Raw genomic sequence first — 14,494 nt, 5'->3', positions numbered from 1 at the left:
ATTTAAAGAGAATAAACATGTAGAGAACAGAAGAAACTGTCCCACCAAAGGGGGGAAATCTCACTGATGATGGTGCAGTGCAAAGTTTGAAAAATGCAATCGAATCATTGATTCAATTGCATTGCTAAAAAGTACTAATATGCCAGTATTTATAAGAACTGATGCAATGAAAAGTATGTCTGTATCTAAATGAGTTATATAAATACTGCTGTTTCAGTGCAGAAACTCTACATGTGAATTTAGAGGTTCCACATTTCCGCTGTAACAGTAGAAAAAGTGGCTTTTTTTTTTTTTTTTAAGTGCACTTAAAGATGTTCCTTAAGACATCTCAGGCTCTCCATCTTCTGTTCTCTCAATGAACTACTTGTTAAATAAGAAAAATACTTTTAAAAGAAATTAATTACATCTTCTAGCGTCTGGTAATTTTTGATTTACTGGTCCAGTCTACCTGAGATGAAACTGAGCTGTATATGGCCAGTGATCTAAAATGATTAACACTCTTACCTAACAGCAAGGGGTGACTGCAAATCAATGCAAAGGTGTCCTGATTGGTCATCTTTGTCTTACATGATGAATCATTTCTATCCTGGTGGAAGCAATGTCTTCAACAGGTACAGGTTTAATGAATATGAAAATTAGGCTTTTCAGTCAGTAGATCTCAGCCCAGCAGACCTTCTATGGGAGGACCATCGTGTTACGCAGCACTGCATCACCATCATCGACACCAAAATAGGAAATAGCTCTTGGAAAACACACTGAAGCTATTCTAGTGCTCCAACACTCTAATCTAAAAGTTACGACACTTCTGATTCTTTGATTTAAGTCCAGATTTTTTTGTCCTTATTGGCATGATAGGGTCACAACGTTGCTGCACTTCCATGATGTGACCTTCCCGTTCCACCACATACCAAAGGATGTGATGACTTTGGAGTACAATCAATGCATTGTTATGTTCAAGAAACCAGTTTGAGATTATTTCGGGTTTGTGATGTGGTGCGTTTACTTGCTGTCGCCACAAGGTGGGTACACTATGGTCAAAAATGGAAATGGTCAGCAGCTGTACTCAGGTGGGCAGATTAGCAGTTTGTGAAATACTAAGACCAACCAGTGTGTCATTAATATTCAGAGTCACTTGAATTAAACGTTCATCCCCATTTGGCTTAGTTTGAGCATTCCTACATTACATGCCTGTGTGCACTGAGTTGCTGCCATGTGATTGGATGATTAGATATTTCCGTTAATAAGCAGCTGAACAGGCGGTTAGTCTTAAATTAACCGTCTTCATCTTTGACTGTAATTCGAAATTGCGACTTTATTCTCAAAATGATCTTTACGTGCCGAACTTGTTCGCTCCTCAAAAACAAAATTGCACAGTGACTTCCCTCTAGCGCTCCGGGTTTGTATTTCATGCAGAGGCTCGTCATGGCGGCTCAGACCCGTGCTCTGGTGTCAGGTCAGTGGCTGGCAAATGCTGTCAGAAATGACCTGATCGGTCTCAAGCTTCGCGTTCTCGACGCTTCTTGGTACCTGCCGAAAGCCAAACGGAACACCAGAGAGGAGTTTGCGCAGAAGCACATCCCGGGCTCGTCCTTTTTCGATTTGGACGAATGTTCTGACAAGAACTCTGCGTTTGATCATATGTTGCCAACTGCCAGCTACTTTTCGCAATATGTGGGAGATCTGGGCATCGGGAATGACACGCACGTCGTCGTGTACGACACCAGCGACACCGGGGCGTACAGCGCGCCCCGCGTGTGGTGGATGTTCCGGTTGTTCGGGCACAGTTTGGTGTCGCTGCTGGATGGTGGCTTCAAGAACTGGCTGGTTGACGGCTATCCAGTGACGTCCGAGTACTTGAAGCCGGAGAGCAGAGAGTTTAAGGCCACTCTGAACCAGTCGTGGGTTAAAAGCTACGAGGACGTGCTGGAAAACATCAGAACCAAGCAGGTCCAGGTTGTGGACGCCAGGTCTCCTGGCAGGTTCAAGGGTACTGAGCCAGAGCCCCGAGATGGTGAGTCAAACTTTAAGCGTTTAAACTTAAGAAGAGGCCAACAGTTTATCTGTCAGTCGTGTTAGTTCCCCAAGGGTTAAAAACAGCTTAGAGCATAAGATACAACATGTAGGGTTTTGCATCAAAACAAGAAAGATGAGACTGCTTTGCATACTTCACATGTTGCTGCTGTCATTTATCGTGTACACAGTGCTGTGTGCAATACTCCAAAGTGAACATGCTTTCAAAAAATACTAATATCAGCACTTTTTATATAATAGCTACTTTTACACAAAGTGCAGGAAAATAAATTAGCTTCAGCACTCTTTGCCTTTGAAACAGCACTGAGTTTTAGAGGTACTTGTACTTTGTTTTTTAAGGTACTCTGTATACACTGGCTGTTATCTTGGAAACCTTTGGCTGTTATCAAAGGCCGTGCCCTGTGGCCGTGTCCTGTGGTGGCCTTGCCCTCTGCTCCTGCTTTTTGTCACTGAACATAACTCTTCAGTAAGGTTACTATAGTGAACTTAAACTACAGTAAAATCTGAAGTAGGTACGGAATGTGAAATGAAAAGGAAAAAAATCTAATGATAATTGATAACTAAAAAACAAATATTATTGAAGAGTCTCTGTAGGGTTTTTTTATTACACAAAAAAGCTGCTGATAGAAACTGTGAGCCGTGTTGAAAGCCATCACCCAAATTTTATTTCAGCTGCTAATTACAGCTCTTGAGCCACGTGCAGATAACCAGCAGATACTGTGTGCTCAGCTTCTATCTTGGTGGTTTTCACTGAAGCAAACATCCACTGATGATGTCCAGGAGATGCTGCTAAAAGCTATGGAAGAAATTTAAGATAAAAACCTGTCACATGTTGATACGTCCCCTAAATTTCTCACTCTTCTTTCTCCCGGTCACAGACATACTGCCTGGACATTACCCCGGAGCGATCAACATACCATATACAACTTTGCTGGATCCCTCTGGAAAGGTGAAGGATACCGAGAGCCTGGCTGAGATTTTCAAGGATGCAGGGGTGGACATGACGCGACCGTTCTGGGCTTCTTGCGGCTCAGGCGTCACAGCGTGTCAAGTCATTCTGGCCGCCCACCTGCTCGGGCATCCCGGGGTTTGCCTTTATGATGGTTCCTGGTGCGAGTGGTTTCAAAAGGCATCACCAGAACTTATCATCTCAGAGGGGGAGGGAAAGAAGGCGTGAGGGGAAAGTCACTTCTTTAGAGGGAGCTAAGCTACAGGTGTATCTGACCTGACCGTGTTGGTGTTTCTCCCACAGCATCACAGTGTTGCTCTAGGACTGTGATCGCAAATGACCAGTTGCATAGATGTGTGAGGTGATTGCTTTCAGACTTTGGCTTTCAAAAGTCATGTGAAGTGACAAAGAGCAATCTGGCAAGTTGGTTGGCTTGAACCGTTTAGTTAGGGTTAGGACCATATTTTTTCACAAATGTTATGCAGGGGAGACAAATTGCTTTGGGTTAACAAGAGCCTAGGTGTCAAGACAAGAAGCGGAAAGAACACCCTCGATAGGTCTAAGGCTAAGCAGCACAGACGGCCAGTCATGTTCGCACCGGCACATTTAGAATTGCCAGTTAGCCTAGGACTGTTGGACTGCGAAAGAAAGCTGGAGACAACCCACAAAAACAGGTGAATAACACCCAAACTCCCCCCAGGAGGTCGGTCCAAACCCAGGACCTTCTTGTTATGTGGCACCAATTCTAACCAGTGCATCTACCCCATGACACACCCATATTTGTTTTACACAGTTTTAAAGGTTAGAGTTCAATAAAAAATGTTGTTTTTTTTCCCTCCCATCTTATTTCTCAAAGTCGCAGAGCTGTAACTGGTCACTTGCGCTGATGGTCCTCGAGCAACATGCATTATTATGCTGTAGGAACAGCACCAACACGGGGACAGCAGATTGTGCCTGAACTTTAAACCTACGCCTTAACATCCTTTTTTTTCCCCCCGAGTATATTATACACACTATAGGTTGTAAGGTTCCTCAGCTGTAAGAAACCTTTCAAATAATTTAATAATTAATGTTTTAAGCAAATGTAACATTCTAAAGTTTCACTTCATATGTATTGTTTTGGTTCTTTCTTTAACCAAAAGTGATGCATTAGAATTCCATTACAATAACCTGAATATGTTATGTGCTTCCGTTTTGATGGGGTACCACCACAGGTATCTTCTTTTTCTTTTAAAAGTAAGTCTAGCTCACAAGGTGGAGGAAAACGTGCATTGGGTAACCAGTAAAGTAAATATTTAGCTTTGTTAGAAGGCCACACAGGGCAAAATTCACTGTTGATCAGATATAGCTTCCTCAGGTGACCTCGCAGGGTTGTAGGAAACATGTTGTTTCAGATCCTGTTTTTGTTTTTTTTTGTTTTTTTGTTTTTTTTTGGGGGGGGGGGGTAGGTAGGTTAAATTATCTTGATTTTTTGCTTTCACTTGATCGGACTGTGTAAAAGTTGCCAGTTTTGAAAACGTAAGTCATTGTAATTCATTGTTAGTGTGCACCCAAGAAGAAATAATAATAAAAATCTAATTAAAAATACTTAATACACTTTTTCTAAAACATGCACAGCGTTTTTGGAAAAAAAAAAAAAAAAGATTGCTGACACAGAGGAAATGGAAACCAGTTTGAGCCGGTTCCTGCAGTTTTATATGAGGTGTCTGGAAAGATGCCCGATTGCCAAAATAAAGTTTATGGATTATAGCTCACGCCAGGATGAGCTACGTGCAGCTGTTCTGTGCACACCATGTAGGTCATCAGGAAGTGTAAGTGCACTAATACGCATTTACAGTTTGAGAAAGAATCATTAAATCAATCATGAGGACTGCTATTTTGAAAGCTTCATAAAAAACTGATCAGAGTATATATTTATTCCAACTCTATTCTTCCTCGAGTAGCACTTTGTTTCTCATTAACAATGTAGCAAAGGGGTAATCTTAGCCACTCTGTATGATGTCAGCTGTTGCTATGTCTCATTGAGGTAAAAAAAAAAAAAAATGCCGAGTCCGGAATAAAAGAGCGCTCCAACTGGGCGAAAAGGAACGAACAGCTCATTTGAAATGATTCTTCTCAGGCTGAAGATGAGGCAGCAGCTGAACGCATTGTCTAAAAATGAATCAAACTTTCCGCTCTGCAACTGGCAGCAGATACATCACTCTTGCTCTTTATTTTGACCCTCATTAATATATATTGACCTAAAAGGCATGTTGTGATGTAGATTACATGAAATCATATGAAGGTTAAATGAATCTATTGTAAAGATTCATAAGGAAGAAAAACAAAATTTGCTAATTGGATTTCTGCGGGGAGTCTTTGGAGAGCCTACAATCAACTTCCTAAGTGGCTGACGTGTTTGTCTTCATTTATGTTCATGTGTGGTGCATTACTTGTTAATTATTGTGCGGTTGTCAGGTTTTTCTACTTTGTACCTTCCTTCATGCGCATTCTGGATCTTTCAGCAATCTCCCTCCAGGAATCGGATATTTGTGAGTCCTTTTATCAATGCTATGATTGTTCTTCATACTGCAGCAAATTACAAGCTGGAAATGCTCAGGAGAAGTCAACAATGCTGAACAGGCCAATCACAGTAGTTCTGGGCTGCATTAACTGGAACTGTAGTTACATTTTTCAGGAGGTGCACGTTAGGTTAGATTTTACATTACAATATATATTTCCCGCTGAAGCATAAGCATAAGTTTTGTCCATAGGATGAGGAACTCAAGAGCTTGTGCACTGAAAGGTGCCAGCTTTCCCTGGGACATTTCCTGGGCATGTAAAGATTTATGAAGACCAGCAGGTAGAGACACAAATAGCAGGTTTCACCTGTCCTGGAAGGATCTTCGGATCACACAAGATAAAACTGGGAGAGGTGCATCTGCAATACCCTGCTTATCATGCATCAGACAAGCAGATATTTTGCACATGTCTCAACTCTGTATATTTTTATATATTTTATTTATTGTTGACTTTATTTAATTTGTAAAATATGTGTACACACACACACGTAGAAAAATATTTAGTATACACATCCAGAAATGCATATACTATTATATATTGTACATATATTTATTAGTTTCAGATGTAGCCATTCTTGTATTTTGCTTGTTTACATTATTGTATTTTGCACAACTCTGTTGCTTGTGAAGCTCGCACACAAGAATTTCACTCACATGTGCTGTACCAATGTACCTGCACATGTGATGTGACAATAAAAGTGATTTGATTTGAATGATGGGATGGTGCACAATAAAACGATCACTGATAGTAACGATGCTATCCAGGTGATATGAATATCAGTCAGACAAAGGTGGGTTTTTATTAAGGTAAATATAAAATTGTGACGTGACTGGTGATACATTTTGGGTTTGGACGTGACTCAAAAGGATTAAATCACTAGACGGCTGTGAACTACGCATCACGTCATCTCTGATGGGTGTCACTAGGCTGCCCGTTACGCTGCCTGAAGGTCCTAACGAGATAAACAAATTGGGGTCCTTCCTCGCGATAGGCTAGCGAGTCGAAACGGTTTTCAGACTCACGTTGTTTTACAAAACTGTGGGAAAAATTCCTTCAGTGTAATCTGAGTAAAGTGTTTTTAGTAATGTTGATAAAAGAAACTGTTCTTCCGGTTTGGTCATTAGTAGCCTAGCTAGCCCGGTTGTATTTGTTTTTTTCTTTTTTACCGTCGAAGGGTGTGTTTTTTTTTTTCGGTCGCCGTCGTAACGGGGGCAACGTTAGCATTAGCGAAGCAAACGAGCCACCTTTGAGACTTATATAACTTCACTTTTGGTATTTAGTCAAATAAAACACGAGGTGAGTTTACGAGAAGTGATGTTATTAGACAGTGGACCCACAGTAATGCGAGGTGATTCATGTGTAGCGTTTGTTAGCATTGTGGGAGCTCACCTGTACTTACCGTTGCGTTACAGCAGGACTCATAAACAAGTCATACTTGTGGTAATAACAAGCTAAACATGTGTCGCCGTTTTAGTAGAAACAAGGACATTACCCGCCTGTTAACGATTCGCATTTAATCAATTTGTTTTGGGGTTGTTTTTCCACAGGGGGGCGTTGATGAGCAGCAATGTCTGGCATCGCTCTTAGCAGACTGTCCCAGGAGCGCAAAGCCTGGAGAAAAGACCACCCTTTTGTAAGCATCTGTCATCTGCAGCAACTTCATGTCCAGTGTTTTTTGAAACTAACTGTTGTGAGTGTTTCTAACACAAACCAGACTCGGGTTGGCAGCTGATGTTTTGCGTGTCATGTAAACCACAGGGATTTGTTGCTGTTCCCACTAAGAATCCAGATGGGACCATGAACTTGATGAATTGGGAGTGTGCCATCCCAGGGAAGAAAGGAGTAAGTTACCTGGAGCTGGATGTAGAGTAGGAAATAACCAGCAGGAGGCCTTCTAAGATGCTGGATTTTAAGCACAAACTTTGTTCGCACACACATAAAATGCATACCCCATTTCCTTCAGCAACTTTATTACCCAACCTGTCTGCACATTAGTACCAAACCGGATCACACTGAGCCGTTTGCACGTGCCCATGCATGTAAGCACCAGGAATCCTACTTCAGTGAGAGCAATTACAGTCTCCTCTTTTATTTGTCTGAAATCTCTACATGTTCTTGTGTTTTTGATAAGTAGAAATCTGTGCTATGCTTTAGTATAACTACAGTTTTGTATGCAGGACAGAAACCTGCTAAATTACAGGATGTCTTCATTGCTGATCAGATACATTTGACACAAAAACTGAGTAATGTGCTTCTATTCGAGGTTCTCTTTGGAAGTACTACACATAGGCTAAATCATCAAAACAACTTCAAGCCACTCTTTTCTCAAATAAAAAGTAACATTGCTTTTCTTCACAAGCTTTAATAGCAAAACTTTACAGTCAAGAGTATTATAAGTAGTGGCGACAATTACTGTGATGGTAAAGTTAGTGTTAACATCTATGAAATTATGCTTTTAAAACATTGTATGTATTTTTCTTGTACTCCCAAAGAATGGGGATAAAAAGATGAGCTGAACGAAAACGCCAGTTTAGAAATTTGTTTATGCAGTTACTTTTGTAACGCTGCTTTGCTGTTGTTAAATAACCTTGGTATGTTGTTAGTTACTTTGCTTACACAGTTGTTTTCATTCTTCTTCGTTAGACGTTGTGGGAAGGAGGACTGTATAAACTCAGAATGCTGTTCAAGGATGACTACCCTTCATCTCCACCCAAATGTGAGTACCTCTTATCTCTTCTCCACTCTCGGTATGTAATAATAATAATAACAATTTAACTCAAACAGCACCTTTAAAAACAGGGTTTACAGAAGCGAGTGAAAAAAGCAGAACATTAAATTCATACAGAAAGTCACACATTAGAGACAAAAAGAGAACAGGATTAAAGGAAAGTTTATAGCGATGGCACGAAACACTGCAAACAAATAAAATAACTTGTAGTTTTCCTTTATTTGAAAATATAAAAGCTTTTGTAGCAGAAATAATCCATTAGGACAATGAAAAAGATACATGGTTAGAAAAAGGACGGGCTCGGTGTAATGTTTGATGTTGGAAAGTTACAGACAGCAGAAACGTTAAAAACAGCGTCGGGCTACGAAGCCGGTGTGGTCAGTGAACTGCTTTGGTCAAAGCATGACTCTAAGATAAATAACTATCATCTCTACATATAGAAGACAGCGTCATGTTTTTAGTCACAACATAAGATTTGAAAGTGTATAACCAAAGCTCAATCCCAGAATTCCCTGGTGTCATTGTACTGTTAACTTCTGAATCACATGTTGTATATTATATGCCTGAATTTCCCTCTCTGATGTTAGGAAACAGTGCTACGATAGCGCTACAATCCCATGATTTACTCAAAGGCCTGTTTTTGATCTCTGAGACAAAATTAAAGGAAAATAACACTATTGTGTAAATTCACTTTCACACAGCCTCTTGTGATTTTAGTTCCAACTAATGATGGTTTCTTATAGTGATTCTAATGTATTTTGTGGTCAGTGTTCCCGTGCTTGATTGTACGACTTTGTCTTCAATAATTTGTCCTCAGGCAAGTTTGAGCCACCGATATTCCACCCAAATGTCTACCCATCAGGCACTGTGTGTCTGTCCATCCTGGAGGAGGACAAAGACTGGAGACCTGCTATCACCATCAAACAGGTTTGAAAGCTCCTGTGTTCATAGTCCCGTCCTCCATACTTCACCGCGAATGCAGCTTTGTTTTTGTGACTACTCCAATTACTTTCACAGTGTTGGAGCATAAAAGGAGGGCATCTGTAATTTCTCTATACAGCCCTCTGTTCCTTAGTAATGATTCAATTCAATGGCATTGGAGTTGGCTGCTTTGTTTTTAAGTTATATGTATTTATGGTTGTATTGCTGTGTTTTTTAGATTCTTCTGGGAATCCAGGAGCTGCTGAATGAGCCCAACATTCAAGATCCAGCACAAGCGGAAGCTTACACAATTTACTGGTAAGTGTGGTTGTTTGATTTACTCAGTGGATCCTACAAAAAAAGAATCAAGAAAGAAATTATTTATTTTTATTAAGCAATGTTGTGATATTATTAAGTAATGTCATGTGATTTGATAGCAACATGATAACTACTAACAACCGCATCTGCTTTTTACGTGATTGCGGTTTGCAAATTAGCCTAACAAGTGACTGATCCCCAGAGATATACATTCTTTTGGGGTTGCATCAGGAGGGGCATCCGGCGTAAAAATATCTGCTAAATCAAGCACAGAGAGCTACCCGCTGTGGCGACCCTTTGTAAAGCCAAAAGTCACCTGAAGTTGAAATGCTAGCTCTCTACATTATCAGGTGTGCATGTTGAACTGCACCATCCTCTTTACAGGAAGAACAGGCCTCTATTTGCCAAAGGTCACTTATGTATTCAAGTTAAAATTAATATATTAACACTGTTATAAGCTTTAAGGGGAAATCACACCTGTTTTTTAAACAGTGATGTGTTATTAGTGTGGTTGCAAGGCTGTTGTATCACTTTCTTTTCGTTTGATCATTCAGTCAGAACAGGATGGACTACGAGAAGAGGGTAAGGGCGCAGGCCAAGAAGTTTGCCCCCACATAGAGCGGAGAGGTGGCCTCGACCTGGCCTGAGCAGCCTGAACCGAGAGCTCACAAACAGGTGGCAGGCAGCACCTGAAGGACCACTCCAATAAGAATCCACTTTTAAGTATTCTAAATATATTCTAAATATATTTTTTGATACAGGCTACAAGTGAGCCTGTTTTTCTTTTCCCTTCTTTTGACAATTCAGTAATATCATATATTTTACCTGTCCTCAAAAAAAATCCAGTTTTTATGCATTTTCAGTGCATAACTGATAATCCTGCTGTCAGTATGACATTTGTAATATGTGTACTATCCATATCCAGTTTTGGTCATGCCTCGAATAAAACTGCGTGTGACTAATGTGCTGACAGAGCTGTAAAAGTAAGACATCATGCCCAACCCACTCAGTGTGATGTTCAGCAGAGATTTGCCCTTTTGGTAACCTTACACGCTTTATCAAACCATCAGAGGCCAGGAGTACTGTAGATAGTGTTTCATGAATGTGGGCTCTCACTGTGACAAAGCAGAAGCACAACAGGAGTCTGTCTGTTCTTCCTTTGTTCTCTCTGCCCGCTGTTTCATTATCATGACAAATACACAGGCATACCATCTGGCACAAAGCACTTAAAGAAAACTGGCAGTGACCCATCAAAAACCATCTAAAGGTAAATGCACCTAAAAGACAATCCTGGCATTTCTTATGTGCTCAGCTAAGCCGTGCACTTAGGAGAGTAACAAGAAGCAACAGGAAGGGAGAGAGTGCAGACTTCCACCAAGGCCACTAAAAGTATTTGGAGAGTTTTCCCAAAACAAGTTTGATAGGGATCAAATACCCCCTGTTGAACACTGAAAACATAACCTCCATGGCTTGACTTTGGAGTAATAAGGCACTTGAGTCAGGCCTTTGGTTCTTCCCTTGAGCCTTGATAATCTTTTATTGCAGTGAAACCACATGGTGTTAAAAAAAACAAACACCTGAAATAGAAACTGTCACCATACCAAACTTTACGCCCATCTGACATCAGTGTGTCATCACCTTCCAAACATGCTGTGTAGAAAAATTGCATCGTAAAGGTTATAAACTACTGCTGTGTGTTTGTTTTTGGCCCCGTCCACCCAGTTATTTTATGCCACAGTGCTCACAAAAAAAGTCCAAACTCAAGTCCACGTGGAAAAACTGAAGCATCCTCATTGGAATGGCCTCTCAGCCAGCAAAGAAGATAAATGAAAGTGCACTTGAGAGTGAGAGATGGCCTGAGATATTTTTCTTTCTTTGCCTCTAAATATATGAGTGCATGTACATAATATAAATAACGGAAAATTGTGGAAGTTATGTTTTATATTGTTTTAGCCAGTTGACATTTGTGTGTGGTATTATAACAAAGGACACATTAAATGCATCAAATTGTGAAATAAAATCAAAGAAAAACATTTCTTTTGCAGATCTCTTGTTTTTCTTTTTCGGGGAACGGGGGGTGTCTGGCCATTTATTGTCTCCGTATTTATGAAATTTGTTATTTACTAGTATTTTAATTTGTATTCATCTGGCTTTAAATAAAGGGAAAATCCAGCATGAGGTTGATCTTTGAGCCCTTGCACACCTTTGCAGCCATTTCCCAGACATGGATTAGCTTGTAACCATCACAGGCTGAAAGAAAAATGCAGTCTACTGAAAAATGATCAGGAAAAACTGAGCTGCGGTGCTTTAGTTGCCAGTCAAAGTTGTTCTTTGGAGATTTGAAAATAAGTGCCTAAAGGGATTATACAGATTCCAGCCCGTCTCATTGGTTCTCCGGGCTCATTGCTGCTTGCAAGGATCGTTACCACTACAGTTCAAAGTGAATCTGGAGCACAATTCCTTTGCAGACCAATATGTTTTTCTTATTATCATCAGAAGATGAAAGGGTGTAATGTCCTCGGATGTCTTGCATGATATTCTTAAGAAATCTAACACCTTTTGTTTTGCTTCCCCTCTGCTGTGGGTTTTTTTTTTTTTTTTATCTCTGAATGATCTCATCTGACCAAAAAAGGAATCAAAATGTTGCGAAGCGGTTTTTTTGTTTTCTTGTTTGTTTCTTCTGACCACACTGCTACAGGTTTAGGGCAGTTAAAAGTTGAAAGCTCTTATCACATCGCCAAGTTTGTCCTGGATCAACCTTGTGTCACCTCACCTGTGGCAGCTTGGACCACTTTGCGCCTTTCTTTCCTGCTTTGAAATGCATTCTCAACTACCAGAGGTCTTTTCACATCTGAGCTAAATTTATGTTAAGCACATTGCTGCCAGTTACGTGGTTAACTTCTAAGCATTGCACAACCTGACCTTGGACTGAATTTGCTGTGATGTCCATTGCTGGGAAATTGGTAACTGTCAAGTGTTTTCCACTTGTGAATAATCTTTCTCACTACAGTATGACCGACTTCACATTGTTTGGAAACGTCCGTATAACCTTTCCTGCGATGATGGGCAGTAACAGTTGCTTCTCTATAATCATGGCCGATGTCTTTCCTCCTAGCCATTGTGTCAACACAGTTGGATATCCCCGTGATGGTGATGGTGTTGTTTCCACATCATAACAATGTTGGTCCAGGAGAAACTGACCAAGGACATTGTGTAATCTGTTAACATTAGCCAAGACATTAGCTAATTAGCAGACTCCACCACACACACATTGCAAAGCCAACATGATTGGTCAGTTGCAATGTTGATCCTGGATCAGCATTATTATGATGACCAACACGGGGGCATGACATTCACCCTGTTAACACACCTGAATGCTCCAGAACAGCAAACTGTCGAAACCTCTGCTTTTATAGAGGCGCTCCGCTTGCTGATGATTGCTGCTAATCAAGTATGTTTGATTAGCAGCATCTGGCTGCTACTCACCCTCTTAATTCCCGTGTAAGCAGTAAGGTGGTACTTTTTCACACCACTGTATGAGTATCAGAATAGACATGTCCACTGCAATGTGCAACAAACCGAACTGCCTGACACACTTGCTTATGACTCATTTGTTTTCCTGTATCCATGTTAATGTTTGACCAGCATTTAGAAAAAAACCCCAACACATTAGCAAAAGAGTGCGGTCTTTCTCAACTGAGGTTTAACTCCAAGGTTCGTTTAGTGTTAGCAGTTTGTGCTGACCATAGTGGTGGTGGTGGGGGGGAGTCCTTTGAATTTCAGTGACTTTGATCCGTTCACCACTCCTAGACGATCAGAAGATGGTGAAATAACATTATTTCTCTTTTTCTTGCTAATGTTTGCTAGCAGAAATTAATTTAAGGATTTAATTCACATAAGAAAATTATCCAAACACTTCTTCCATCTTCTTCAGTTCGGCTTTCTGTATTTTTGTCAGAGCCACACCATACATCACAGAAGGGCTCCATCTTTTAAACCTTTGCTTTCACTCTTGCTGCTATCCTCATGTTAACACTCATCTCCACCCACACCCACTGTTGCTTTGCATAGTTGACCCCAGGCTTTTAAACTGATCTACCTTCACTAACTCTACTCCTTGGCTCTCCACTTTTCACACAAATGTATTGCTTCTGCTTCTCTCCAGGTTCTCTTCCAAATACCGTTACCTTAATATGCCAAAATCCAACATTTCAATGGAATGAACTAAATCTCTTTAGGTGTAGGATATATATACGTCCATCAATCCATCCATTCACTTCTGCTTATCCTTTTCAGGGTCGCGGGGGGCGCTGGAGCCTATCCCAGCTGGGCGAGAGACAGGGTACACCCTGGACAGGTCGCCAGTCTGTCGCAGGGCCAACACACAGGGACAGACAACCATTCGCACTCACTTTCATTCGCACATTCACACCTAGTGACAATTTGGGTTATCCAATTAACCTATCCCCACAAGCTGCATGTTTTTGGACGGTGGGAGGAAGCCGGAGTACCCGGAGGGAACCCACACAAACACGGGGAGAACATGCAAACTCCTCACAGAAAGACCCCGGCCTGGTGTTAGAATTGAACTCAGGACCTTCTTGCTGTGCGGCAACAGTGCTAACCACCATGCCAGGATATATATACATGAATTTCCAAATTCAACAACCTACCAGTTGATATTTTTTCAGTCCTCAAGCTTTAGATACACGTTGATGGAACACAAATATTTTTTAAGTTAGTTAATATCCTTAATGGCTTTCTGCTTGTAAGGCTGCTAAACTGCGATTTTACCTTCAATCATTTCAGAGTTTCGACCACAAATTATATCCATGTCATAAGATTCCACATGACTAGTTTTTAGTGGTGTTACACAGGGCTCTGCCTTGGTCCCCCTTATATTTATCATTTCTTTTACCTTTAGTTCACAGTTGTAGGTAATTTGTCATACTTTTTCATTCTTATGCTGATGACACACAGCTCTG

At 40.7% G+C, this 14,494-nt stretch overlaps 2 protein-coding genes across 2 annotated transcripts; both read left to right on the top strand.

Moving 5' to 3' along the window:
- The first annotated feature begins 1,285 nt into the window (after positions 1 to 1,285).
- On the top strand, positions 1,286 to 4,567 carry LOC308410867 (3-mercaptopyruvate sulfurtransferase-like). Its single transcript, XM_080904522.1, has 2 exons — positions 1,286 to 2,011; positions 2,910 to 4,567. Exons 1-2 carry the CDS (start codon positions 1,408 to 1,410, stop codon positions 3,206 to 3,208), a joined length of 903 nt encoding a protein of 300 aa, XP_080760648.1. The 5' UTR covers positions 1,286 to 1,407; the 3' UTR covers positions 3,209 to 4,567.
- A 1,929-nt stretch (positions 4,568 to 6,496) lies between these two features.
- LOC308410690 (SUMO-conjugating enzyme UBC9-like) lies at positions 6,497 to 11,540 on the top strand. The gene is made up of 7 exons (XM_080904238.1): positions 6,497 to 6,838; positions 7,090 to 7,175; positions 7,301 to 7,384; positions 8,186 to 8,258; positions 9,088 to 9,197; positions 9,430 to 9,509; positions 10,064 to 11,540. The coding sequence occupies exons 2-7, from the start codon at positions 7,110 to 7,112 to the stop codon at positions 10,125 to 10,127; spliced, it is 477 nt and encodes a 158-aa protein (XP_080760364.1). The 5' UTR covers positions 6,497 to 6,838; positions 7,090 to 7,109; the 3' UTR covers positions 10,128 to 11,540.
- Positions 11,541 to 14,494: the final 2,954 nt, after the last annotated feature.

Source organism: Rhamphochromis sp. 'chilingali', assembly GCF_963969265.1.
Source record: "Rhamphochromis sp. 'chilingali' genome assembly, chromosome: 15".
Classification (NCBI taxonomy): domain Eukaryota; kingdom Metazoa; phylum Chordata; class Actinopteri; order Cichliformes; family Cichlidae; genus Rhamphochromis; species Rhamphochromis sp. 'chilingali'.
Note: the sequence above shows the minus strand (reverse complement) of the source record. Positions and strands in the feature narration are given on the sequence as shown.

Coding starts and splice junctions, on each gene's coding strand:
- LOC308410690 (XM_080904238.1), top strand. CDS start 7,110: ATGTCTGGCATCGCTCTTAGCAGACTGTCCCAGGAGCGCAAAGCCTGG. Junction 7,385..8,185: donor CCATCCCAGGGAAGAAAGGA/GTAAGTTACCTG, acceptor CTTCTTCGTTAG/ACGTTGTGGGAAGGAGGACT. Junction 9,510..10,063: donor GAAGCTTACACAATTTACTG/GTAAGTGTGGTT, acceptor TTGATCATTCAG/TCAGAACAGGATGGACTACG.
- LOC308410867 (XM_080904522.1), top strand. CDS start 1,408: ATGCAGAGGCTCGTCATGGCGGCTCAGACCCGTGCTCTGGTGTCAGGT. Junction 2,012..2,909: donor TGAGCCAGAGCCCCGAGATG/GTGAGTCAAACT, acceptor TCCCGGTCACAG/ACATACTGCCTGGACATTAC.